The 27,500-nt window shown below is 39.4% G+C and overlaps 2 protein-coding genes across 5 annotated transcripts in view; both read right to left on the bottom strand.

Moving 5' to 3' along the window:
- The window catches only part of LOC137996952 (gamma-aminobutyric acid type B receptor subunit 2-like), a 44,482-nt gene that overhangs the window by 5,738 nt on the left and 11,244 nt on the right, over positions 1-27,500 (bottom strand). The window contains exons 1-12 of one of the 4 annotated variants that reach the window (XM_068842606.1): positions 24,753-24,887; positions 12,095-12,366; positions 11,023-11,160; positions 9,778-9,948; positions 8,218-8,322; positions 8,037-8,102; positions 6,705-6,890; positions 6,361-6,597; positions 5,239-5,302; positions 4,711-4,791; positions 2,652-2,802; positions 741-870 (exon numbers count right to left, since the gene is read on the bottom strand). In XM_068842606.1, the coding sequence (XP_068698707.1) occupies positions 741-870; positions 2,652-2,802; positions 4,711-4,791; positions 5,239-5,302; positions 6,361-6,597; positions 6,705-6,890; positions 8,037-8,102; positions 8,218-8,322; positions 9,778-9,948; positions 11,023-11,160; positions 12,095-12,364 (1,599 nt within the window). In that variant the 5' untranslated portion in view covers positions 12,365-12,366; positions 24,753-24,887. Of the gene's footprint in view, positions 1-740; positions 871-2,651; positions 2,803-4,710; positions 4,792-5,238; positions 5,303-6,360; positions 6,598-6,704; positions 6,891-8,036; positions 8,103-8,217; positions 8,323-9,777; positions 9,949-11,022; positions 11,161-12,094; positions 12,367-17,969; positions 18,229-19,638; positions 19,958-24,752; positions 24,888-27,500 lie in introns of those variants that run through there. The other 3 variants (XM_068842604.1, XM_068842607.1, XM_068842605.1) reach the window with 3 other exon arrangements.
- LOC137995339 (uncharacterized) overlaps positions 24,143-27,500 on the bottom strand; it is a 5,611-nt gene continuing 2,253 nt past the window's right edge. The window contains exons 1-2 of the mRNA XM_068840913.1: positions 26,908-27,500; positions 24,143-24,146 (exon numbers count right to left, since the gene is read on the bottom strand). The exon at positions 26,908-27,500 is cut by the window's right edge and continues 2,253 nt beyond it. Of these exons, the coding sequence (XP_068697014.1) occupies positions 24,143-24,146; positions 26,908-27,500 (597 nt within the window). The remainder of the gene's footprint in view (positions 24,147-26,907) is intronic.

The following is a 27,500-nucleotide window of genomic DNA, read 5'->3' as shown; positions in this document are numbered from 1 at the left end:
TTAGTTTCTTGAATTTTTCAGTGGGCTACCCCCACCCCAAGGGGACAGAACAGTAAAAAATTCGGTCGATCCTCGGCGTTTGAAATTGAATTTCCATGGGACGTTTGCTATATCAGTTCTATGATTTTATTAGCTTCAATATGTTCCCTTGCGATGTCTAACTTATATGGTGTGATTTCATTGGCTTCAACGGGAAATCATGTATGCGTTGCGACATTGTACATGAAACAACAGCAACGTTGTCGATTTCTTTGCGATGATTTTGGAGAATTCTGGGTATAAATCGATATATTTGAAGATCGAAGGAGATTTTCCTCGCAGGTACCTCGCGTTACAGGCTAAAACACAAAGCGTGCGCGCAGTGAACAGAATTTGACCCCTTTAAATTGGAACGCTTTCTTCTTCACAGGAGGCAGTTCTCAGGATATTCCCAAGGTCTGGCCTTGAATCATGAACAAAGACGAGAGCTATATTAAACTGCCTTCTCTAAGATTTCTTCATTTTTCTCAGGGGTAGCGTAGTGCCCTCTCCAATTCCAGGCCTTGACCCCACTTTCTAGCGCCTAACCGTTTTTAAAGCTAGTAATAACACTTGCAAACAATATTTATATTAATGATTGAAATTTCGCGAGTCGATTGATAAGTAAATACTTTCGAAAAACAACTTTCGAAATTTGAAGTTAACGAAAGGGATTCTTGATAGTACTGAAGAACGCTTTTCGAAATAAAATAAATTCTTACATAACAATTTGAAGATTCATGTCTTGCCGAAGTAGAGTTGCTGTAGGCTGACACGAATACTTCCATATAACACATCAAACATCCCACCACGGTTATGTTGTTGAACGTCGGCGATGACATCCTTATAAACCTGAAGAAATAAACAGGAGATAGATACGCTCTAACAGCAGTTCCCCAAAGAAGAAAATGCTTAAAGGTGTTCGTGTGGAATGATATGATTGGCTGCTTCCCTGTCGTTAAATAGCAGCGACGAATTTGGTAAGTTACATGACTGAAGATACATAAGGAGGGTGAGTGAAAAAAGGCAACAAAGGAATAAAGTCATCCATCCAGTTAGCATAATCCTGGCCCACAGGGCCTATCGTCAGAGGCAAACAGCGATGACAATGAAACTGTGCCTACAGCATCCTGGCACGTAAAAGCTATTTAACAATTATTCCATGAGCCCGCGTTGGATACGAGATGGTAAATTGCTAACGAGGCGCGTAGCGTCGAGTTGGCTATTACCAATCTCGTATCCAACAAGGGCGAATGGAATAATTGTTTTATTACAGCGCCTTTCAATAACATGCGGACTCTTAGATTCAAAGGTCAACCGACAAATGCGTTTTTTGCTACCGTCAATCAAATGTTCGGGGGCTCCTCCCAGCTTCCGACTATGTTGAAAGAACTGGGCTCAACGATGTGATTTGATTACTGCGCGCTCGACAGTACTCGGAAGCTCGAAGAAGCCGCCGAACACTTGGTTGACGGTAGCGAAAAACGCATTTGTCGGTTGAACTTTGAATTTAAGAGTCCGCATGTTATTGAGAGGCGCAGTAAATTCTCAACCTTCGGTTTGCTAAATTTTATTAAAGTGGTACTATGATCAAAAAATCATTTCCTTTTTTTCTTCTGATTTTGAAAATGTGTTCGCTTAACACCTAACTGGCAAAATTTTGAGCTTTGAGTTTTATCCAAAGGCTGTTTATTTTGAGTGTAAGTTTTGAATTTCATGGTCCGCCATTACTCACGTTCAAAACTGACCGATTGGACCTCAGAGGGTTGGATCTAGAGAAAATGACGTCATTTACTCACTAGCTTAAAATTTCAGCGTGTAAACGCAATTTATTATATATGCAAAACACGGGTTGAAAAGTCTGAAAGCCCGAAACTCCCGTGCTGAATATTAATTAGGCCGCGTACACACGCATTGCATACTAGTGAGTGTTTGACGTCATTTTCTCCTCGACACAGCTCTCTCAAGATTTCGAAGTTAGTAATGGCGGACCAATAAATAAGAAAATTCCAGCTAAAATAAACAGATGTCTTTTTAAAATCAGAACTTAAAACTTGGGTGAGTTAGTGTTTAGTTAACATAGTTTTGAAATCCAAAGGAGAAACAAAATTCTTTTTTGGTCGTAGTAGCACTTTAAAGTTTAAGAAATGAGCGGAAAGCGATGTGCTTGGCGCCAAAAATAATATGCTGAGCGACATTTACCGCATTCATTTCCATATAAGGTCAAACGAAGGTATAATGCTGATAACCGAGATCCAGTAAAGAGACTGGATCGATCATCTATTGTTTAACGGGGGGAACGACAATTGCGGCAGCCATCTTGTTGGGACCACCTTGACACTTCAGCTTAACAGTTCAACAATGTGGCAATGTTACAAAAACCACTTTCAAAATTTCTACCCATAATATCCATACAATGATGCCAACAAGATGGTCCCTGGCTTCAGTTTTAGCGTTTTCGCTGTCCATCGCCAACATTTTTCTGTTGTTTTAGTGGCGACTTGTTATAGGACTTTCGTCATTCGATGAAAAGAAAAATCAGTCATAAACTGGCGATAAAAGTGGCCATCACAAAAGTAACATAATTATACGTTCAAAAAACATTTCAACTTGTTGCATATGTTAGTACTCACATATGTTTACGGTAAATAACATTAAGCAGCAAACAACACAGGCAGAATAACATTCCAAAACAGGAAAGAACGTAGAATATAATGGTGGTGCCTACAGCATCCTGGGATAGCCTCTCATCGATCGTAACACCATCTTTGGGTACACGACCCCCTGTCAAGAATAGAACATTTAACGTGAAAAGCAAACCTGAAGACCCAGGATCTCTCTCTCTCTTTTCATCCTCGGCGTGAAAGCCGAGTTCGGGGTCGATCTGCACATTTTTTCTTATTCACATACGAAGTTGTTTGAGAAAAAACTTGGTATACTCAAATTCACTTCAAAAGTTAAGAGAACTCGTTAGGCAAGGCTTCGTCGCTATCTTGAACTCTCAGCCATCAAAAGTGACAAATATTGGATGGTAAAAGTACGAATGAGCCTATATCTCCTTAGAAAATTATCAAAATTTCGATTCACAAAGATAATCTGGTGTTAATATAGGGCTCAAATTTTCATAGATAAGGTGAAAATGTAAAACACGTTCAATATTCAGTGCTGATTTTTTTGGTTAACCTTTTCGCCCCAAAAATGGCTTGCCTTACATCGTGAAGGATCTCACGGTCTAGTTATTCAAAGTTGAGCTTATCCGCCTTCAAATTACACTTAAATTTTTGTTTCTCTTCAGCATAACATTACATGGCGAAGGTTGTTTTTGACGAGTAAAATTCAAACCCCCGGTTGGGATTTAATCACAGAGTAGTGTTAGAGCGAGTTTCAATCGAGTGTCGTAAACCCAAAACTAAAGTAATTACTTTGGCCAATCAAAAAGGACGGAGACAATTCAGTAAACCAATCAAAACTCGAAGTAATTACACGTAGCCGACACAAAGTGCGGGAAAATGTGCACTCGCGAGCCACGATTGGTTTTGGTTTCACTTCTGATTGGTTCAAAAAGTGACGCGAAATCACTGAGTGAAGTAATGCAAAACCAAAGGAATTCGCTAATTACTTTCGACAATCAATTGAAAACCGCTCTAATCCAGACCTCCATAACCCAAAATTGTGGATCTTCGATGGAATGCGGCCCATCAGTTTAGGGTATTTTCTATTTTTAGAACGGCTATTGCTATTTGCGTTTGGAGGGGCAATCCCTTGCGTGGCGTGGTTACCTGGTTTTATGGACCAATCTCAGATCTCTCTGTTCATCAGACTCAATCGGATTGGGCATTATCTGGCAGGACGTGTATTCCAAATTTAGATACTACCGTAATCCAGGGGCACCCAACGACCAATTTGTTGTAAAATGTATTATTATACCCCAGTTAATGAAAATAAATGTTGTTAAGGCATTTTCAGGTGTTTTTTCAGTGTTGCTGGCAAAACATTATCTGTTCCTTTTTCCCAGCAAGACACACAAGAAATTTCCCAGCCAGCTAGATAAAATTGGTTGGTTTCCCAGCCAGGAATTCCGCGCGCTTTCAAATCCCTCCATCCAAAACGACCGAACAAAAGCGACAAAAACGGGACAAAACAGGTTTTTTCCGCAAGCGCAATCACTCTGACCAGCCGTCGTATGTTTGTGACTACTCTCTGGGAGAGGGAAGGGGTTTCCTTTTTTTTTTTTTAGTCGTCCTCAGTCTTCAGAGTTTCTACAGCCAGCTCGGGTTGAAATGCTAGAAAAAGTCAGTAATTCCCAGGCAAAACCTTTATCAATAACAAAATTTCCCAGCCAGCTCATCGAAACACCTGTATTTTTGCCAGCCAGCAAGATTGCTCTGGGGAACAGATAATGTGAGGAACAGATTCGTTGGGTTCCCCTGGTAATCTGATGGGCCAAGGCCAAATAAGTGGGATCGACTTTCAAGGTCACAGACTTCTGTGTTAATCGGCTTTTGAACAGCCACACCCAAGAGTTTGCTGATGTGTTTCTCGCCATTTTCAAAGCAGTTATATTGCAATAGATCGAGTCGACTTTACGGCTAAAAGGGAGTTCTTCACCGCAACCCGGAGGTTTTCTTTAGAGAGTGTTTAGGGTTTGTGTGAACCCGAAAGTATCGTATCATACAAGCTTAAGCTTTTTACCTTCCCATTCAAAGCTCTTGTTGAAAAGAACGAGATTTTTATCACGAATATCAAATGTAGCCACTACTTGTTTCACGCCACCTGAATACAAATAAAACGGAAAAGTTTCGGTTAATAATCTACAATGCTCCTAGCTCAAGGCATGAAATAATAGGGAGATTAAGCACGCGCGTTTTTGAGACGCGGATGGCAACCGGAAGTAAGCTGTTTTTCCTTTTAACGTGTCTTCACACAACCACATTTACATAGCTAAGTATATTTTTTCCATTAAAATGATTAGTGTAAAAATCTGGGAGACACCACTGTCCTGGCATGCGAAGTGTTCTCTTCCGGTTGCCGTCCGCGTCTCAAAAACGAGCGTGCTTAAGCTCCCTAAATAAGAAATTGCCTTTTCACTCCTTTTTCTTTTTGTCTTGTGTATGACATCTGTAATAACAATGTTTCTATGAATCTTATTGATAATCTTACTTCAACTAGCAAGGCACATCAATATAATCCCGATTATAAGTTACAGAGCCTTGTACTCACGTCTGTTCTGGGTAATTTGGACGACAGTTTCCCGGTTTCCATTTTTATCAAAAGTCACGTGACCCTGTGGAATTTCCAACACAAATATACATCCATCGATGTATTTCAGTATTCATTTAATCATTTAATCATTCATTCATTCATTCATTCATTCATTCATTTATCATAATTCATGCATTCATTTTCTTTTATCAATCCCTTTAACTTAGCTTATGGCGTCCGATTCCATGAGCTCTCAACGTGCGCCATCTTCGACTAAAGTAAACGCACTATAAAAGGGGTCACTTCACGTTATACTTTTGTTCGAATTCAGTCAAGCACAATTGATGATCCAAGATGGCAATCAACAAACAACAACAAAGAGACGGAACCCCTAAAAGATATTTCCAGTTCGACGAAACGGGACAGGGGTAGGGGGGTTAATAAAACAACGGCAGATAACATATTTGGGACACAATGCCCTTAGGGGCTTCTTTGATTGCACAAATTATCACAGAGCTCTACATACGACCACGGTTGATTGACAAAACATCCACGTACCACGCCTTTTATAGTGCGTTTTCTTATTCAAGTAAGCCTCACACTGCTCTCACTTACCTCCGTTTTCACTACCCCGATACACCAAAATTTCCTGCTTCATTCACCCTTTTCTTTCCTTGATTCAGGGTTGTTGTACTGAATCCCCTATTGTAGTTCAGGAGCATGGCATTATTGAAATTGGACAAACTTTCGATTTGTTGAACGGACATCGATCTTGAAAGGAAGGCCACTTTGTAGTTCATCGCACTCGAGGAATTTCTCCGTTTCAAAATAACAATCGCGCTATCATTGTAATGTAGCCTCTTTTAAAGCCACATAATTAAATTTATTATATCTCTAAGTACTCGCGTTGACTGGTTAATTTGGTGGCCAGCTCTATTCTCCTTCTCGATTCAATAAACAGACGATATAAGAATTTTCTTACGAACCCTCTTTTTACTCGAGCTGCTTACGGATCCTTATGTTTGCACTTCAAACTCGCGCCATAGCATTTGAACTAAGAAAAACAAAGATGCCGTCGCTTTCTTTGCTGGCCTCAAATTCAGTAATATATGTACTTAAAGTAGAACAACAGGTACATACCGACATACCCCAGAAGTTTGTGCGAAAAAGAACATCTCGCATAATCTCTGCTGGGACACCATCTCGATAAGTCACGTTTTCCAAAGTCCTGTTTTTTTCTCGTAGTAGATGAATGGAGTTGTTAAGCATCAGAGCCACAGTCCAGGCTGCATCGTAGGTGAACGCAGCGTAACTGTTGTAAGAATAATTGTGAATCCGGATGCGATCTTTGTACTCTGCGTTAAGCTGCAAAGCGGTCTGGAGAACAATAGGGAAATTGTATGATTATTCGGAAAAAGATCGTCTTCCCAGTTGAATACAGCAGCTTGCACAAGTTCTCTAGTGCCACTAATAGCGATGCTTACCCTCCTAGATATGGTGGGTTCCTTCGATGTACTGAGTGGAAGCGGATAAGTTTCTATCAAATTGGCAGCAGCCTCTATCAACTGTTCTGCGCTGCATTCCACGTCCCCTTTTCGCCACCAGTCCTCGTTGTACCAACCAACAGTGAGCCACACGTATTTTTTTCCGTATAATTTCTCTCTGTAAGCCTGTTGATAGGTCATTTGTCAGTTTTGAGCTTAGTTACCATGCCATTGGTAATAAGGCTTGAGTTGACGTGGTTATGGTTCATAGTTCAACAGTCACATTCTATGTGTTCAACATATAGTTCTGATGCTAACTATTCTGCATTACAGTTAAAAGCAGTCTGTATCAAAACAAATCAATTCCAACCTCGCTTGGACAGGCCAGGTTACTGGGCATACGATGGGTACTCAATTTTTGTAGCATAGGAAAAATGTCTATGGCGAGAAAGGCTAAGACGTACTCGTTACCCTTAAGCCATGTATAGAATTGCGTTGCCTGGACTGCAGTGATCGAGCCATGGTCAGGTTAAGGTTAAGTCATATTATGAGGACATGGTATTTTACCCCTGGTATACAAAAATTTGGTTTCATCAACGGAGTTGATAATGTAAATTGGCCACCGTACAGAGATTCTAAGCTTCTTAGCTTTTAGAATCTCTGTACGGTGGCCAATTTACATTATCAACTCCGTTGATGAAACCCATTTTTTGTATACTACTTCTCCACCGACGCAGCACCATAGTTTCTTTAGAAACTACCCCTTCATTCATTTACCCCTGGTATGTCAAAGTGGATATTCTCTCGACTGTTTTCTATACATTTGTTTTGGGGCTTATAAAGAGAAAATAGAAATCTCCTCTTAAGTAATCATTTCCTTCATTCTCAAGTCCAGTTTATGTTTGATTAAGAACTGATATTGACGGTAAGGAAAAGATACAGATGCTGGTCACTCTTAGGGGCTAAGAGTTAGGGAAACCCTTGCTTCTGGCAACTCCGCCTTGTTGATAAGAAAAAGACCTTGAGCGTAAAGTGAAGGTTAACGCCAGGCGACATAACTTGTTCATGAGGCGGCTCTTGGGAGTGAATGAGTGAGTAACATCTCTGTCCCTTTGAAAACTGTGCCTTCATGAATGTGACGAAGCCCTGTGTCGAAAATAACCCAGCGAAAAGATACCTTACAGTCGTCTCATCAGCCAAGAGCCAACTGGGTTTCAGTGTTAAGATCATTACAACACAGTCTTGTTATATTTCTAAAGAGGCAAGGGTAGTGTGCGTGACTCGCCACACATCTATTGCTTGGATTTACCCCCAAAAGAGCATTCTACCTACCGTGCACATAGCCTTCCTGAACATGTCCTCGTACATTAAGCCAATGATGATCCTGGCATCTCTATCCTAAAGACGAATAGAAATTGAATGATTCGGTGAGACGTCTCAAAGGAATTAAGAACTTATGATTAACTTGTGAGTAGGACTTAAACTTAAAACAGTTAGTGCCTTCTTCGTTTACCTTCAGTAAATACTTGACCGACGAGGCTGGGTCGTTTTTGAAGCTTTCCGCTGCAATTATGGTGATATTCGCTGCCTCCAACATTGGAATCAGCTCTTCTCTTGTCTTGAGACAAACGAAAATGAAAAGATCACATGTGTTACAGCTGTTCTTATTTACACCTCTTGCTTTCAACAGTTTAAAGTTGTGATGAAAAGTGCGTTCCATTGAGAATCCTGATTTAGATTTCAGAATCCAGATCTTAGAGTTTTCAACTAAACACAAAAGTTCAGTACGCAAAATGCTATTGAAGATCCATTTTCAGAAACGCCATCTCTAAATCTCCGACTCTACTTTTATTATTTCCGCAAGGAATTCCAAAGTTAGAGTATTCTTAACTCAACTTAGCAGAAGACCAAATAGAATTCAATGAGGGATCTTTTCAGGTTCGTATGTTAATTCATGTAGCGAATTATACGTATGTCACGCTGGCCACAAAATTACTAGTCTATGGACAGGCTACTACAAATATGCATTGTAATACGTTCGCAATTCAAAATTGTTTACTGACATAATATCCAATGACGAATCCTTATGAGATATAAAGCCAAACTGCTACCATCATTTGAATACCAACGAGACTTTTAAATGATAAGTCTCGTGGCAAAGAGGAAATTTACGTATGGGGTGCTGTAGCATTTTTCGTGAGGTACAATGTGATTGGCTTGCAATCCAAACCGAAAACAAATGACCAAGCAAAGAAGCTTTACTTAAACTTAAAAACAGTAGAAGGTGCTACAACTCCAGAATATTTTGCAGCTTGAGACAACTGCCACACTACCGACTAAGTATATCGGGGTAGACACAAAAATATGTATGGTAGTATCCTCCCAATTCCAAAATGTTAATGGTCATCATTTCAGATCATGTGAATGTCTTAATGGAATTGCCTCCTTAATGGAATTGCCTCCTATCTTCTTCCTTCCTGTCAGCGTGCAAATTGCAAAATTGGAAAGAGAGACTTTGGAGTATGATCACGAAATCTGACGAGGGAAAACAAAACAATGAAGCTAAACTGATGGTGAAAGGTGAATTGTGATTTACCCCAGTGTTTTCGTACAGGGTCCCTTAAAGGGAACCTCCATTTCAACGAAGAAATAACTTTAAATCAGAGGAAAGATTCGTTGCAGCCAAGTCAGTCTGAAGTATTTTCAAAGAAAGTGTTTGTATCCAAAATAAATAAGTTTTAGAATCGCCTACTTTTGTTTTCAAACTTTGCCGGCGCTGCCATCTTGAATATTTGTTACGTGTTACGGTTGCCCATATTGTTATTAGACAAAAGCTATTTGTGTCGTTACACGTCACAATTATTCAAGATGGCTGCGCCCATGAAATTTGAAAGTGAGAATAAACGATTTTAAAGTTCACTTTTCTTGATTAAACGCTGTTTTAAAATACAAATTTCGAACAAATTTGTCTGTAAACATACTTTCCTTCGGTTTAAACTTAACTCATCGCCCGCTTTCGTTTTCCCCGAGATCCATGTATGTGTGTATTTATTTTAGACTTCAAGCTCTTTACCAATACATAAATGTCCAGGTTCTGAATTATCAGAGCCACTTTGTTCCACTTAAAATGCTTGAGTAACGCCAGTCTGCATGGGTTTTCCATCGTTTCGGGAGTGCTGGTCCTGAAGTAGAGGGGGAATTTTTCTTTGTTTGAAAACAAAGGTGATGACGTGCTGAACCCAATCTAAACCAAAAGAAGACGAGCTATTTTAAGTACAGTAAACACCCACATATAGAGCATTTTCACATGACGTCACGGCGGCCATGTTGGTGTTCCAAAACAAAGGAATGGCGGCCATGATGGTGTACCAAACTAATCCTCCGGGAATTGAACTCTCTTTTTTATGCAAATACTTGCTTTTGTTTCAGTAATCCAATATGGCTACTGGTCACGTGAGTGAAAACGCTCTATAAGAACAAGTGGATTAGGAATATCAGGCTGAAATTTGGCCAATAACGCACCACATAAGTAAGTCAGAACAAATTCAACCTGATAAATAAAACATGTTCTCAATATAAATGGAAAGGCCATAAGAATAAGCAAAAAGTACAGTACAGCAAGTGATCAAAGCAATATGGTGTTCAGGACCACTACAAACTTTGAAATCTATTTTTAAAAGACTTGTATGTCAATTAGACCTCTAGTAATGTACAATTTGAAGTATTTGTGAAACAAATTGTATGAAAATTTAAGAACACTTTCAGGCTGATTTCTTACTAAGCACCCCTTAAATAAGAACACAATCAGCCTGAAACCCGGCTGAAATCAGTGTTCTTATATGCGAGTGTTCACTGTATTTAACTTAATTAATTAAGAACAATTTTTAATTTATTTTCTTCTCTTCAGCAAGCCTTGCTTACCAAAAGCTACAAAAATACTTTAGATCTTTCAACATACGCAGGGCTTGAGAAAGAGCGTTTGACAAAGAGTGCTAGAGAGAGAGCGGGGCAAAATCTTCTGTCGGAAAAAATCCGAAGACGGAGATTGACGTGGCTGGGACACATTTAGAATAAATGACGAGAAAGAAGTAAAGAGAGTGAGAGGGCATCCAGCAATGACTTGGGCGATATAAAAAGATCAGAACGACGCGAAGGCTTTTCATGGGAATCGGTCAAATTCACCTGCAACGGACAGGGGCAAATAACGACGATATGTGTCTCGATATTTGAAAGCAAACGGATCAACCTAAGTAAGGAAGTGCCAAACTAGCCAAAAAACAAACTGGTCGTAGAGGCCACTAGTCTTGAGCAATGTCACCTGCACTGCGTGCCAGTAAGGGGCTGCCTCCGCAACTGGCGTAGTCGCAACTGAGCATCCAGGACCCAAGAAAACAATCTTGTGAGGCTTTGTGTCAATCATCTTGAGCATTGCCCGTATGCCTGCGCCGCTTTCACACTAAAAACCAGAAAAAAAAACCGACATTTCATGGGTGCTATCTGATGTTTAGACTGACGCAGTGCTGTATAGTATTCACAAACTCGAAACCTTGCCAAGAGTTTGAAATTGTGACACAACACTGACGTGATTTATTCAGAAGTTAAAAAAACCTTTTCAACAAAGTGATACAAGAATCCATGCTTTTTTACTACAACCCGCCCCTTCATTCCCCCTTCCCCTCCCTTCCCCTCCTTTCGTGCTGTAGTCAGAGTCCATGACATCACAAGTTATATGATATATCTCTCCAAAGGCATGCACCGGGACATTTTTCTTTCCGATCGACAAGATCAGGTCAATGTTTTATACGTTGACAATTGGTTTTGCTTCAACCTCTGATTGGCTGGGAATTCTTGGTTTTCACATGACGTCACGGTTGCCATAAGGAAACAATAAAACTTCCCTGCGCTGATTGGCTGTACTTGAGTTGATTATTACGCGATAATCACCTAAGCGGTTTTTTCAAAATGGCCGCAAGCCATTTTGTCGAGGTGACAGACTTTTCAAATAAATCAAATACTAAAACAATTATTCACCTCGCCTTCGGCGAATAATTGTTAAATGTAGTGAAAGACGGAGCTACTACGCTATTGGTGGGGATATAGCAACCTGGCCCGGGTTGCTCGAAGCACGTTAAGCACTAACCAGCGTTAAACGCCATGGAAACCTTTAGGTTTGATACATCTTAACCAACGGTTAGCGTTAACCAGGCTTCGAGCAACCGGTCCCTGGACAATGAGAATACGTTGGGGATAAAGCTGGAAACGTCAACTCTCGACACATCTGAGGATGAGAAAATTTCTTTACGGTGGCCGATTTACCACATCAACTCACTTATTAAGTGACAGTGTATAAATCCCTTCTGTGTTTCGACATGGCGGTTTCAGTACTTTACCTTGGAGTCACGCCACACGTACTTCAGTTGGTACTCTACAAGGACGTTGGAATCATTATTCACGTGATCAAGTGCCATTTCCAAAGCAGGGATAAGCGCAGCTGAGCTCCATGCGCCATTCTCACTAATGTTGACACCAAAAAATCCACCAATGTAGAGATCTTTTTTGCAGGAGGCGTCTTCGCTGTTCACAGTGGAAGTCGACAAAAAATAGCAGATAATGAAAATAACACGCTCCGAAGTCATTTGTTGAGTTCTTTCATTTGCCATACCTGAGGACGAGAAAAGGACTTTGGATTTTTGGTTCGCAAAGTCGCTTACTTAGCTAAATGCCGATGATTTAGGTGTGTTAAATCACGTAACATTACTATAGACCACATCTTTCAAATTGTTTTTGTCTTTATCCCGTGCCAGACACCGTGATGAGCAGCTTATGTTTAGGTTAAGCTTTACCCCGTGTAAATGACAGCGGCTTCAAAAATGGCTTCAGTTATGATCCAATTCAATGCATACTGCCTGGATATTGCTTCTTCAGATAGAAAGTTTCTCAGACATTTCAAGAATGAAAGTGACAACTCTCCACGAGTATACAAATATGACGGTGAAAAAATTCAGGTTCGACCTAAGAATAGCTAAACGGAAGGGTTTCTGTAAACTTGGCTCATGGCAGACGAGAACTATACAGCAACCTCTGCACATTTCTTTGAGGGACGAACCTGAGATTTGCTGTCTTTTGTGAAATGAGATGGTGGTTGCCAGACAAATCGTGGCTAGACTTAGTCTAAGGAAAGGACGCGAGATACTAAAACGACTATCGATGATGTGATAGCCACACTCAGCCGGCAAGAAAACTATTAGAGGTACTTTCGTGTGAGCAGAACCAGTCGCATTTTGTTAACCATATGCAAATAGGTGAAAAATTAATGATGCGGCAATTATCCTGATGTGTTCCAACGCTAATAGCACACACACTTCAACACTTTTTACCACTTCACACTTTGTCATGGCTGGAGTACGTAATGGCAGTTACGAGCATTAGTTCTTCGTAAGGGTGTTTTCTCTTACGACCTTTTCTTTATTGGAGTGAGTAGGTTTTTTTTAGTTAGCAATCAACAAGTTTAATCGTCTATGCGATATGAGTGTGATTTTTTTGTTTAGATATTGTTAGGCTCAAATGCATGTAAATCAATGTTGACGTGGTACTGTTGGGGACCGGGTGCCACAACTCTGTTGATGATAATGCAATTACCTAGACGACTAGCAGAAAGAGAGGAGGTAATTATGCAATTAAATGTTAATTTTCATGCAAGTTATTCCATTTAGAGATCTATTAGCGAGATCGTGAAAATCCTTCCCTATGTTTATCGATACGCTGTAAATAAACCTATTGTGATCGAACTGAGAACCTGTTGAAAAGTATATTGATAAACACGGGTATGTTCGCTTGGGGCCAAATTGAAGAAAAGGAAAGGAACTTTAAGTGTCAAGTTTTTCTAGCGCTCGAGCACTAAATGGGGACTCTGTAAACTGAAATCGATAATTAACGCAAGTCAAGTCAAATGTTGGTTTTTTGAGGAGAGGGGAAAACCGGAGTACCCGGAGAAAAGCCTCTCGGTGCAGAGTAGAGAACCAACAAATTCAACCCATATATGACGCCGAACCTGGGAATCGAACCTGGGCCACAATGGTGGAAGGTGAGTACCCTCACCACCGCACCATCCCTGCACCCTGATAAAATTAAAATGTTATCCTACTTTCCAGCTACTGCATACTTTATTGGCTGAATTGGCCACCCTGTCTAAATAAAGTCTTTCTTCTGAAAACGTCGACGTCAATAATATTCATTCTTGATTTTGTGAGAAACATCCAAACACATAATTGTTAACGAACTTGACCGTAATGTGAACAAGCTGCCAGGTATAACGCTATTATGTCACGTCAAGAAAAAAAAAATCCATACAATAGTAAAAGTGAGGAAAGGTCATAACACAAAACGAGAAAATTATTCAAAAAGCATACTCGTCTAAGTGGCATTAAAACAGTTTTATAAGTACCTACTTGATGGGTCTATGATGATTGATATCGCACTCAAGTGTTCGAACGAGCGTTTCAATTAATAACTCTTTTTAGTATGTACCACTCAAGTGAATAGCGCTTTCCGCGCATTCTGTTTGCCTATAGATGGGAGGTGAACACCTCTGAGCAAACGGAGAAAGACAATATGGCTTCCCGTTTTATTCGGGTTACCGAGGAGCACATTTTATCGATAAACTCGACTGATTATTCAACTTGTGTAGTATTTACTAGAACAAATTAAAGGCTCGGTAAATATCCACCACTATCCACCTCCACTTCGGTGAATAATTGTTAATCATGACAGCGAACGAAATTCACTATTATAAATTTGGCGAAAAACTCTCAGTCTGGCTCTGATTCTAAAACGAATCATTTTCGTAGTAAATTATAAAGCATGTGTACTCTCAATTGAGTTTATGCAGTTTAAGACTGTAAACAACAACAAATTTGGATTAGAAAAATCCATTTACAGTTCCACTTGAGCACCATTTTTCATGAACATTATGAAATGACCACATTGAGTATTATGAGTATTGTGAAATTACCATATTGTGTTGATTTGCATCAGTATTGCCTCATTTTTTATGTGAAATGGTCTTTAACCCTAGCCTCATTTTTAACAAACAAGGGAAAAAATAATGCGCGCTCATCCGTACAATAAGTTGAGAAGTCACGGAAAATGGCCTATTCTTCGACCAATCATATCTCAGTAATTTGCGCTTTATTTTTTGCGGACCAATTGAACTTCGCCCTGACGAAGGGCTAACGCTCGAGACGGCATCTCACAAATTTTTAATCAACTCGTTTGATAAAACTTAAATAAACAAAGTTTATCGTCGTCTTAGGCCATTTTTGAGTTCGTGTCTACCCCTCTTCAAAGAGAATCTAAGAGGGAAGTTTTTCTTATGAAAACTAGTTTTCATTCATATGTAACGTAGAACTAATTACCATCACAAAAACTTCGCACTTAGACTCGCTTTGAAGAAGAGGCAGACATGAACTCGGAAATGGTCTGAGTTAGTCGCTCTATGTAGTTTGCTGTAAGTATAGGGGAAGCGCAAACGTTACAAGCCTCTATTGTTCCCTTTGGACCACCTCGACACACTTTACATTAGTTGTAACATTCTTTTCACCCTGCAAGCAGAGCCTTTCTTTTGCTTGCTCGATTTTGGCGTTCTCGAGAAAGGCTCTGCATGAATCGAGTAAGACCTTTATTGAATATGCGCTGCATGTTGCCAGGATACAGTCTCGAGCCCAAGCCAAATATGCCAGATTTCGCCGCCATCTTGGTTTTTCATGGTACAGCGGGCTCAATTATAACCATCGGTTTTGTCACTAAACGGACGCTCGCACTGGAATAACCGGTTTGACGAGAGAAAACAAGATTGACTAGTCCAGAAGTTCGGGCTGCGGCGGCTTCAAAGAGTTGACGCGATTCGGGCAGAGCCTAGTTTTCTCCTCCTCAGTAAAGAAAAAGACAAAAGGAGGCTCTGCTCGCAGGGTGCATTCTTTTATTAATTTAGGCATAACTTATATTTATTGCATTTTATTGTGTGGTAAATGAACTAAATCAGAATTAAATCAAATCATGTTTTATGGCCTGAAGGTGTTATTGACGTTAAGTTGGCCGATCGATATCGTTCGCTTTCCAGTGTTAACCAACGCGACTATATAATTATCCAGCATCTAAATGTAATGGTGAGACACCAGCTAACCTTAGCGACTTCAAGTTTCTGGGGGGGAGGGAGAGGGAGCATGCCTTGACGTTCCCTTTAATGTGTGCCTTTAACCCACTACTTCCTCAACATCCAGGGTTTTCCTAGCCACAACCCTGTCGGATAACAATCACTGTCACAATTAAGCTAAGATTATCCAAATAGCAGCCGTATTTTTTCGTTACTTATTTCAAGTGCATGAGATGCAAATTATGAACTATGCAAATTTAACATTAATATTTTGTAAGAAACAATTTCTTATCATTCTTTTGAAGGATCCTTGCGTAGTAAAGCTAGTAACATTAGAGCCGAGTATGAAAAGAAATTTGAACCTTGAAAGAAAACGGAAAATTGGCGTACATTGCGAAATCGCGAAAGAAACAGCCCAAATTTAGGCCTTTTTTGCCAATTATCTCAGTTTAGTTGCAATCGTGAAGATTTGTATACCATTTTGACAGATTTCTCTGAGTAAAGTCGTCAACATCCTTTTTTTCTTTGTTTCCAGTTGGGATCCACTAATTAAAAGATTGATTCAACTGTCTACATTAAACATTTCTCAGATAACACATTTTGTCATTTGCCACGAAAAAAAGATAAACCTAGTGCACAATTTGAAAGAAGGACAATGAATCTTAGACAAATTTAAATCGGGAACAAGTAAAAACGCTCACAAAGTTTATTTAAAACTTTCAATGTAAACGCTACATTGTGATTGCCATTTGAAAACAATAAGAACGTGAGATCTTTAAATTAACACCGTTCCAAGAGAAATAACTTCCCTTGGCAGATGGCGTGGAAAATTGAGAGCTTCTAATTAAATGCAAGTCTGCCTGATAAGGGAAATTCGAATCAATAAGTTGCACCGGTAACAACTTCCCAGCTTGTAGAGTCTAATTAATAGAGATTAATTTAAGCATCACGTCTACGGAAAAAGGCAAACGTCGGTTAGACTAAAATTTGCATTTTGCCAAAAAATGGAAGAAACTCTTTTGATATGAGCTCACCTCTTGGGCGCCTTGGGAAATAAAAATTAAATAAACCGAACTCCTGCCCAAAAAAACTGGAATGACTGATTGACTGGTGACTTCAAACCACATTCAGTTACCAGGAATATACATTTCCCTGATTTTCTGAATTTAGAAAGACGTTCTGACAAACTCGTGTTTAGCTCGAATGTGTTCATATGTCTGAGTTCAGTCGATGCAATAATTGAATAGCAGCAACGTAATCGATTGCTTCAGAATGGTATGCAAAAAGGAGGAACTGTTCAATTCTGAAATTAGAATTATGACAGAATAGCATGAGACTTTGCCAGGAGGTTACGGTGAAAACATCTTTTGTATGTTTTTTCGATAACATCAAATTATCTTTGGGGTGATTTTTATATGGAAACTGCCTCTAAATTCTTATTTCGGAATAAGAACCGAAATAAGAATTGATTTCAATGCAAGAGGTACATGACCAAAATTCTTGGATGTTTTCAATGAAACCGTGGAAATGACTTATTCACCGGTAGGGTACATACAACACCACTTGAAAAAGCTAAACGTCTTTTAAAACGTGAAAAACGTTGATTAGTGTGGGAACATGATACACCGCTTGATGATGGTTATCTTGGTCCCCTGTTAAATTTTGTGGCTTGCTTGACCTTGCTCTGTGGATTTATATTGAATGAGGAACTTGTTGTCTTTTCTACATAAGAAAGACATTACCAGTAAGTTTTTGGGGAAGGGAATCAGAGAGCAATTTGGCCTCTTCCGTTATTGAAACAGCCTTCCTCGCAGTTATATATCCGAACCAAAGTTACAATGTTTGAAAAAAAGGGGTCCTCTTTTTCAATGAGTGGTTTCGGGGAAGGCCCTTTTGGATAGCAGTTCTTTTTTCATCTGCCAGTCTATGTATCGATAAGTCAGTCGGCATCATAAATATATTGTGAGTCATTACACTAAAACTTACTAACGCAAAATAGAAAAAGGTCACGCTGTCGTTGAAAACTAATTTAAGCCGCGTGTAATAAAGTGTTGCATAGAAGCAAACTATGGCAGTTGTATTAATTGAACGCAGGTAAAATTTCGACTTCTTACCCTTGAAGAAAAGCTTGTGAGCCTGTCTGTCGCATTCGTTTTCAACCAAACAGAATTCATATGCAGTCGTTGGGAATCAGGAACTTGCCAAAAGATTGGCAAAATATATGCCAGGCCAATTTGAACTTTATGACTTTGAAATAAAGGTGATTGACTGATAGTTTTGAACCGAAGGCTGACTTATTCCTGAACAACCGTGCTTTTGTTTCCCTGTATGCCACGTGGGTGGTAAAATATAATCTCGAATTCCTTATGCAGAGGTGTCGATAAATAACGCAAAGTGGGAGAAGAAATCAACTGATGATCAAATTTACTCGGTGACAGATAGGTCGATAGAACAGGTGATAAAAAACGTCAGTGTAAAGTATGGTGACGTTTTAATGTATTTATTTTATCATCTTTTTCTTATAACTCAGATCATTCTTTGACTGATGATATACTGAAACGAAAATAAGCTCTTGCAAAAAGGATTTCAATTTATCCTGCCGTATCTTGGATCAAGAAGTGGTTTTTGGAGTTGTTTTTTAATTTTAATTAATTAATTATTTAAAAATACATAATACAATTCAACTAAAAGTTGACAGAACAAAATTATTCCACCAGTTGTTTCTCTCCATGACAATATCAATTTATGCGATTTGCTACACCGTTCATTGAAAATTAAAATACTGTAAGTCTCTAAAATAAGCAAATTTCTCACTGGTTAAGAACTATGGTGTGTAATACTACATGACGTTTGCCCTTTGCTCTCGCCATCGTACTGCGCGCGCTGCGATAAATTTAAAGAGACGAGATCTTACAGCCGGACAAGTTCCAAGTTTGGAGCATTTATAATCCGCTTTATTTGATTCTTCCTATTTTTATTCTTTTTCTACATCAACGTTGAATTTCATAACGTAGTTTCGCTTGACTGAAGTGAAGTTTTCCTCCGGATAACATATTCTTTCATAAATCTCACTGTGCAGCAGTCCCAATATCCTTTCGGGCCTGAAAAGCCATTTATGAAACTGGCAACCGCTTGTTTTGGAAAGCCGATCTTTTGACATGTTTTCAAGGTAACAAAAAGAAAAATTACTGTGAAGTTTAACGATTTAAATCCTCTCTGTTCTTGAGATACAAAGGGAATTGTGAAACCCGAAAATGGCCCGTAAAGTTTCGGGACCTTCGAGAAACGGGCAGGTCATACCCTATAGATGAAAACCAAGTTGTTTGAAATAGTAACCCGCTCAAATTAATAATTTAATTTTTTAGTTAGACGTAAAAAATTCTTGAACAGTCCCTAAAAGTCAAAACAATGAACAAGAATCCCTCCGATCTTGACAAATTGCACAGTTTGTTTTTCAGTACTTCAAGAAAGGGTTTTTAAGCTCGAAAAGAAAATTCCTCTGGTATTTGTTATTTTATGCCGGGTCTTAAGTCCTTATATAGCACCTCTCTGTGGACAAACACTGTTTTTCGCAACACGGCCGGCATCAAAGCCCTTCGAATTATAACAAATGATCTATAGAAAGGACACCTGCCACTTTGGCCTCTTGGTTTTAGTTTATCGTGTTTTGTTTTGTTTTTTAGCAAAACTATCAGATACGTTAAGGCAAGATCCAATCGCTTTTCATACCTACGATGTAAGCTGAAACAAGAAGTGATGTAATAAGAAATAATTCGCACTCACAACAGAAAGTGGAGAGATGCCGCATCACCGATCTTAGCCATCCACCCTCCAGTAAGTTCTCTTCTGTTCGTGAAATTCGAAGGTACTCGCCGTTAAATGCCTGCCGGCTTCTTCAGTTACCAGTTACCCGAAAAAAGGGACCTCTCACCACTTCCATAGCTGATTTTCCTTTCTCCAGATGACAGAGACTGCAGGTGCAGATATTATGCAAATGAGTTTGGCTTCAATTGCATGTGCACACCAGAAAGACAAAGAAAACTACTCTTAGTCTTACAAGGCAAACGCTATAAGCTGAATCGCCCTGAATTGAAGTCGACACCTCCTGCGAGAATATATCGTAGTGGATAAGCGCTATCAATTATCAAAAAATTCCAAGAGCCTTATATGACTGACATTTGCAATTTATGATTCCAATTGAACTCCATGTATTGAAGCAATTTCAGGTCACTTTTTCATTTTTCCGAAAAAAAAGCGAAGTGGTTGAAATCGTAATTCCAGAAGATCGAGAAGATACATGGAAAAGATGATGATGCCGATTCACAGACAATTTGAACACATCCTGACGACACTAAAAGTCTTAATTCAACATTTATGTAGTAAGTATTTGCAAATTCGATCGTTGCTCATTAATGACGTTCCTTTTAAAGGAAGTCAGTTTTAAGAGTAAGAGCAACACGGCAACAGTGTTACATAACTTTGTGAGCGCATCAGTTCTAGCCGGTGAGCATGTCTCTGTGGAACCTCTCAGAACAGCAAATGCAACTCTGGCACACTAGGGGAAATCTCTCATATCTTACTATTATAAACTATCTTTCCTTCGACACCAATTCATGTTTCCGAAATCCTGACCCATCTTAATACTTCTCCCTACCGGATTCATTATTAAAAGTAAACAAAAGCAAATCCAGCTTAAAAACTTGCCGCGCCTTATTTGCTTTTTGCAATAGAGCGGTAAACATAACCCCGGTGTTATTCTCTTCCACTGTTTATTATTGCTTGTTTTGAAAGTTGCCCTACTGTTTCGTTGACCTGTTTTGTAATTCCGTCTTTAATTAAAATGAAGATTAAATTTAATAAGGAGTTGAAACCATTTAAGCTTCCGGCCTTCCTGAAACATACTTCTTGATTTTGTTCCCGGCCTCCTGGCTCTATGTTTAATATTCAAAAACGTCTCTGTGAAAGAACAAAATTAACGTTTTTTTTTTTTTGTAAGTCACTTACAGTTATTTACTTCCCTCCGTCTTCTCTGTTGCCTGCTGTAGACATAACACAGCATGATATTCCGCATAACTACGATAAAATTACGGCAACGCTAAGGAAAGTATGGTCGCGTATTTGTAATTGATAAACTGCATCCGACTTGAATAATAAAATCTTGAAATCTTAAAATAATCTTTAGAAATCACATCATCGATATCAACTGAAATCCTTAACAAATCCTAAAGCTGAAAGAACTATAAATTGCAAGAAGGGATAAGATACACAATTTGCGAAGCAGTGCGCGCATTAGGGACCTTAAGATCTACGACGGCGACGTCAACGAAAACGTCACCTCAAAATAAAACTTTGCTCTATTATAAGTCTTTCCCGATTATTCCATCTCGTTCACGTCCTAAAATACGGGCGAAGTATCCCAAAACTAAATTGGTAAGAGCGATTTCACAGTGAAAATAGAGAATGAAAGATTCTCTGTTGCATGCTCACGTTGTCGTCAAAACCCAAAATTTGGTGATTTCACGTCGTCGTCATGCAGAGAACCGCAAAAATATGAGCAATAATCCGTGCCGCACGTGCAGCACGATTATTTATGCTCTTTTAACCAATGATATCACTATTTTGTGGCGTTGTCGTCGACGTCGTCGTCGTAGATCTTAAGCTCCCTATTGTTAACTGAGAACACGAACCGGTTCCGGACAAAACGTCGATATGTGGGTTGATTCTCTTCTCTGGGAGATCTTTCCTCCGGGAACTTCGATTACTCCTTTTCTTAAAAACCAATATTACATTCGTTCTGCTTCGATTTGATAAAAATTTCGGTCTTGAACTCGGGCGATATCGTTGCCTGCTAAATCGTTAATTACATCACTCCGGCTACAATGCAATTTTTTTCATAAACTATAAAGAGATAGTTGCCCTTAATTTTGCGTTTATAAAAATGTTTCGATGAAGCCCCTTTTTAAATTTATTTTGTCCCCGTTTTCTATCCTATCTACTCGCTAGAAATTGTTTTGGGATCTTGCCCTGATTACAGCCCCGGATTGTTTGGGTTTCTTTTGCAAGCATTTCAATTTTTTTTTTTAAGGAACGTTATTCAACAGCCTTTGGTCGGTCCGTATCGGGAAAATCTGTGCCCTCTGACTTGAGTACCACTCCGGCCAGCACCATCTGGCTGTATCCAAGAGCTCCGGCACAGTTTCAAGTTCCTAATACGAACCTCTCACCTGGTGAATAACATTTCTTTTTCTCAAAGCTCGAGAGGGCGGAATTCTGCGAACCCTGCGATCTGATTGGCTCGGGAAGCGGAATCTTGCTCTCCAACCCAGGCGGAATCCTAGCCCTCGTTGCGAGAGCTTGTGTGACAGGTGTCGGTTACGAGTAAAAATAGATTTTCTTGAAGCCTTTTGAAATGTTTTCAAAAGTAAACAGAGTTGTTTTACAAATTAGTAAAATATTGTGAACAGAATCAACCTATCTGTCAAACTATCATTGCGGCATTGCCTGATATTTCTCTTTTGATAATAAGCTTCGCAGGCCAGCCTTATGGAATGGTTCCCAGCCAGCACATCTTTTTAGGAATAAATAATAATGAGATAATTCACCGGCCTTGGTCTGTCCGTATAGAGAAAAACTGTGCCCTCGGACTTCAGCCTTGGGCCGTACTCGAAAACCTTTGTCAATGTTTAACGCAAAGTATATTTTACACTCTAAATGGTAGAAATGATGCCGGGGGAGGAAGGTGGATATTCAAGTATTCTTGCCGGAATTTAACACCGGCTTGTGCGTGGAATTTTAAGGGAGATTTTAATAGTCTACGCCCAAACTGGACCCCACTCGAGAAAAGAAAGGAAACAATAGTTTGAGGATAGAAGCGTGTACATCTTGACCCTCACCATTACGCGAAGACTGTCAGCCGCCTCGTAGTCTTGCCAGTCCTCAGTGTTCGTCTTTCTTAGAACTGTGGCATAAACTGAAATCCTTCCGACAATTTTGTTGAGGGCGACCAGTTCAAAGCTTTCCTTATCCAGTTGTTTGTGCTTTCCTCTGTAGTCTTTGTTTTGCAGTTTTCTTCAAACTTTCAATGAAAACATTGCTATTCTCGCGTTCTCACCAAATCTGTTCGCCATTTTGTCAATTCAGCTTGAGTCATCCAGGGCTCGCATTCGATTGGCTTTCTGTGAACTTCTCTGTTCATTGACCAGTCAGAATACTTTGCTTTATGACCTTTTTGTGCAGTTAATTACCTAATTTTGCATTCAATTACCTCTTCTTCTGCACTGTTACCGAAAAACTGCAGTTCTCTCAGCCAATCAGATTGCAGAAAACTTTCATGTATATTATTAGATTTAAGAAGGTAAGTTGTGGTCAAAATAACTACGCATTGTTTCTGAAGAAAACGATACAATGTAAATAGTCCCCTGTATTTCTGAAGAAAACGATACAATGTAAATAGCCCCCTGAGAGGACATGTGGTTGCTACAAAATATTAAAACTAGAAACTTAAGATTGAAGAAAGTAAAAGCCGGAATCGAGTAACATAGGCATCGAGCATGTCGATCATCCGACTTCACTTTAATTTCTTTTTGACAGCAAGTTAAAGCGCAGTGCAGGTAAAAATCCGTTAAAAATGGGCAATTATGCCATGTTTTAGATGTTCGAAAAATCCTAGGACAGGCAGCCAAGCAAGGAATTTTACAACAAATGTTCCGAAAAGTCTAGATCTCAAATCGTCTTCCGAACAGATATTTTCCGACAATTGACGTTGGGTGCCCCTGAAAAACTTTCCATCGGGTGAAAAACGTGTTCCATGTGACTCAAATCCGTTCGCCGCCCGGTGATTGCGATTTTACGCGCCGTGAATAGCCTGGAACTCGTGAGACCTTTCAAAAGTTGTAAATGGATCACACATTTCCATCGGAAGGTTTCCAACGAATGAAACCCAGGTTAACCGAATTCTTTGACAGTATTATATTCCCTGGCCATTTGGATTCAACTCAGTTGACAAAGAGGATCAAAAATAAATGGTTGTCAAAACTTCTGTTTTAAACCAGAAAATGTCATAGTGACATTAGTTCGTCAAGAAGAAGTCAAAACATGAATAATAATTGTTAAAATAACTGAAACACCTCCCACCGCACAGTGGCCCACCAGAGCAAAATAATAAAATGTTGTTGTTCTGTCTTATATACTTGTTTAAATAGGGTCTAAATAACTAGGATTTTTTTTTTAATTTTGAAATCGAGTTATTGTATACCATTACTTACTCGCTCAAAAATTGGTAAACGTTTCAGCTAAATTACAAAACGAATAAAAAGTCATGAAGTTGCGTCAGAGCGAAGGGCTAACGCTCGAAACGTCAGCTTTTCGAATCTCTGTACGGTGGCCAATTTACATTATCAACTCCGTTGATAAAACCAAATTTTTGAATAAAAAGTCAATTTAGCAACTCTTTTGAACACGGCGGCGGCAACATTGGAAAGACCTCTCGAATGTCGGATAAGGTTTATAACGGATAAAAGAAGCGAAAATGAACTAGAAGACCAAAAAACAGAGCAGTTTTACACACCGAATCCCTTGACTTTAGCGTGCAAAATTCGCTCCTGGCGTGTTTCATTAATAAAATTCAGTTGACTGTTTTCAGGCTGCAAATATCTGGTATGTAATGAAAATCATCTATTTTCGTCTATTTTCGTCTATTTCATTATTATTATTGTTTTTTCTTCTGTGATCGAAGTTATTTCAAGCATCGCCGACCGTGAGAAAGAAAACACCGTGTTAAAGTTCATTTATGCTGACAATTTTCGATTCTAACAGCGAAATCAGTTATTTAAATGATATCGCCAGAAATTAAAACGAAGATACATGACTTTCTGTTAATAAATACCATTTTCACTTACTAAATTAAATTGTCCTTCACTAAGCCTTGCACTTCTAACTTCAACCCCTGAATCCCACTGATCTTCCTCATTCAAACTCCTTTTCGAGCTTAAAGTGCGCGTTTGGTTGCGTTGCTTCTAACATCTCTCAGCTCGATTGAGTCTGTTTACTCCACTTTACATATGCCGGATTTCTGATATAAATTCGTACAGTCAATATTTACTCCTCGTAAAAGCAGCCTTCAAATTTGTCAACTGAAACTTTGTTTCTGAGTGAATCTAGAGTGAATTTTAAAGTACATGTACAAATGTCTTGTTTGTATTTTCACACTTTTCTTTAGAAAGGACGTTCTTAGTGTAAAAGAATATGAGGGTTTTTTTGGAACAGATAGTAGTCTAGAAATGGTAAAGGCAATGATAATTATGTAGCGCAGTTTCTATGTGCACATTCAAATGCACTTTACATCTTTCACTTTTTGGAGTACAAAGGCAGAAATTTCCCCAGGCCCGTGGGGAAAGGGGGTGCGATGAGAATTCCCGCATTCCCCCCCCCCCCCACCTCCACAGGCTGCCAATGATGACGTTTTTGTTGACCAACGATTTAAAAAGTGAATTGATAAAAAATATGTATAGTATAGTTCTGTTCTGATTCACTGTTTGTGTAGGAGGCTTGAGCTTGGCACACAACTAAAGATCATGAAGATCATCATGGCTTGCTGTAGTCTCTGCGCCAGAAAGTTCGAGTAATATCCACGTTTTTAACTTCCCTTTTTGCTACCTGCTTTTATATCATAATGCCTTCAAAACGCACGAAATGTAGCCTCAGACAACCTAATTTTCAAAATTCCCAGGGGAGCATGCCCCCAGACTCCCCTACAGGCTCGCGCCTCCGATGCTACTTTGGTCCGTCTCCTCGTTTGATCGCACCCTCCCACAAAATTATCAGCCTACTGGCCCGTTCTCCTCCGTTATTTAAAGATCCTAAACGTTGGTCTGGCTAGAGTTTGAGCCCACGACCTCCCTCCCGCAAGATAACCTGATGCTCATGGCTTTAATATTTAAAAAAAAATACTTAAACCTCTTTTGCCCTCAGAATGGGCATATAATTGGTACTTAAATATTAAAAAAATCTATTTAAACGTCTATTTCTTTCAAGAGAAATTGTTTTGTCAAGAAAAGAGTAAATACTCATATGCATTTAAATTGAATTGCAAATCAAACGCACGCAAAAGAGTGAGGACACTTGGGTCGCATTCGGAAACCTTACATTTTCATGGATAATACGTTACTGTTTTTCATTTTAAAATATCCTTCACAAATAGTGTGTTGTCTTCAGATTTTTCATTTCGTGCTTAAAGTAGGACTATCCTTTAACAACAAGATGTTATGACTACTGAAGGAAAAAATGAAAAATACATTGCGAATACCATTTACCTAATTTAAGGTTGGTCTTACGTCTTACGGAAGTGAGCTTACAGTTCAATTACACTTGTTATTATTCGATTCCAGTGATTTCATATACTTGGTACCAAATTATTATTATTATTATTATTATTATTATTATTATTATTATTATTATTATTATTATTATGCAGTATGTCGTACGTAAGTATGCTTACAAATATAAGTAGGAAAAGGCACTATTGTGTAACAATCCCTACTGTTAAACCTATTTACAAACCAATTGGTAATAACTAACGAACCAACATTTGAGAAAGGAACAAGAGTTTATATTCCTTAATAACTCGTGGAAACCTTGAATGACCTTGCTATGTTTAGGGTGTACGATAAAACTGCCTTCTGCATATTAAACAAAACCTGGTTCCCCCTATCCAAACCTAAAAACTTCCTAACTTTCTCCGCCGTCTCCATAGAGTAGCCTCCTAGTACATCAACTATCACATTAAACTGTGTGATAGTGTGGCCGGGGAACTGTTGGCGCATCTCCCATCTCAACGGCGCATACTTGTCAGTTTTCTCCTGTTCCTTCTGTTCTCTGTTGGAAACCCAAGGGCAGCTCATCTCAATAAGGATCACCTTCTTCTCCTTTCTGTCCACAATTCTCGCATCAATTCTGTTAGCCCTGACTTCCGTATTTTCAGCAAATACTGGGACATCCCAGTACGCGCACGCTCGGTCATTCTTGTACTCGGGTTTAGGTGAGACTGGAGAGTACCAAGGGGGGATACACTGGATAAGATCTAAGTCTTTCAGGAACTCGAAGAAAAGGATTTTCAAGGCTGCATTGTGTCTCTGCATGTACTTAGTCTGTGCCAAGGTACCACATCCGCTAATCACTTGGGCCATAGATTCAGGCCCTTTTCCACACATACGACACGTGGTATCCGAGGTGGTCAGCGTCTTCGTCTTGCTCTGGTGGTACAGCTTAGTGGGGAGTAATTGCTGGTATAACTCATAGATTCCAGCAACAGTATGCACAGGTGCAGACTTCCACTTACTAAGCCAAGTGAAGCAGTCAATAATTTTGTTATCATCCCATCTTTCTCCGAACAGCTTTCCTTGCCACCTCTGCTCTCTTACTTCCCTCATGCTTCTCTCTTCTTCTCTCGCTCGTAATGTTCTCCCTACTCCTTTAACATGTGATTCCTCACCTGAGTCAGTTTGCAACGCTTTGGGAACTGGGTATGCAAGGTCCAGAGTAATGTCCATTTCCAAAGCAAATTTCTTGGCATCCTTTACGAGTGATCTTCCTGCTCGTTCGCACTTCTCTTCAAACTCGCGCACTAAACTCATCGTTCGATCTTCGTT

The sequence above is a fragment of the Montipora foliosa genome, chromosome 3, assembly GCF_036669935.1.
Source record: "Montipora foliosa isolate CH-2021 chromosome 3, ASM3666993v2, whole genome shotgun sequence".
Classification (NCBI taxonomy): Eukaryota; Metazoa; Cnidaria; class Anthozoa; order Scleractinia; family Acroporidae; genus Montipora; species Montipora foliosa.
This window is presented reverse-complemented; position numbering and strand designations above follow the sequence as displayed.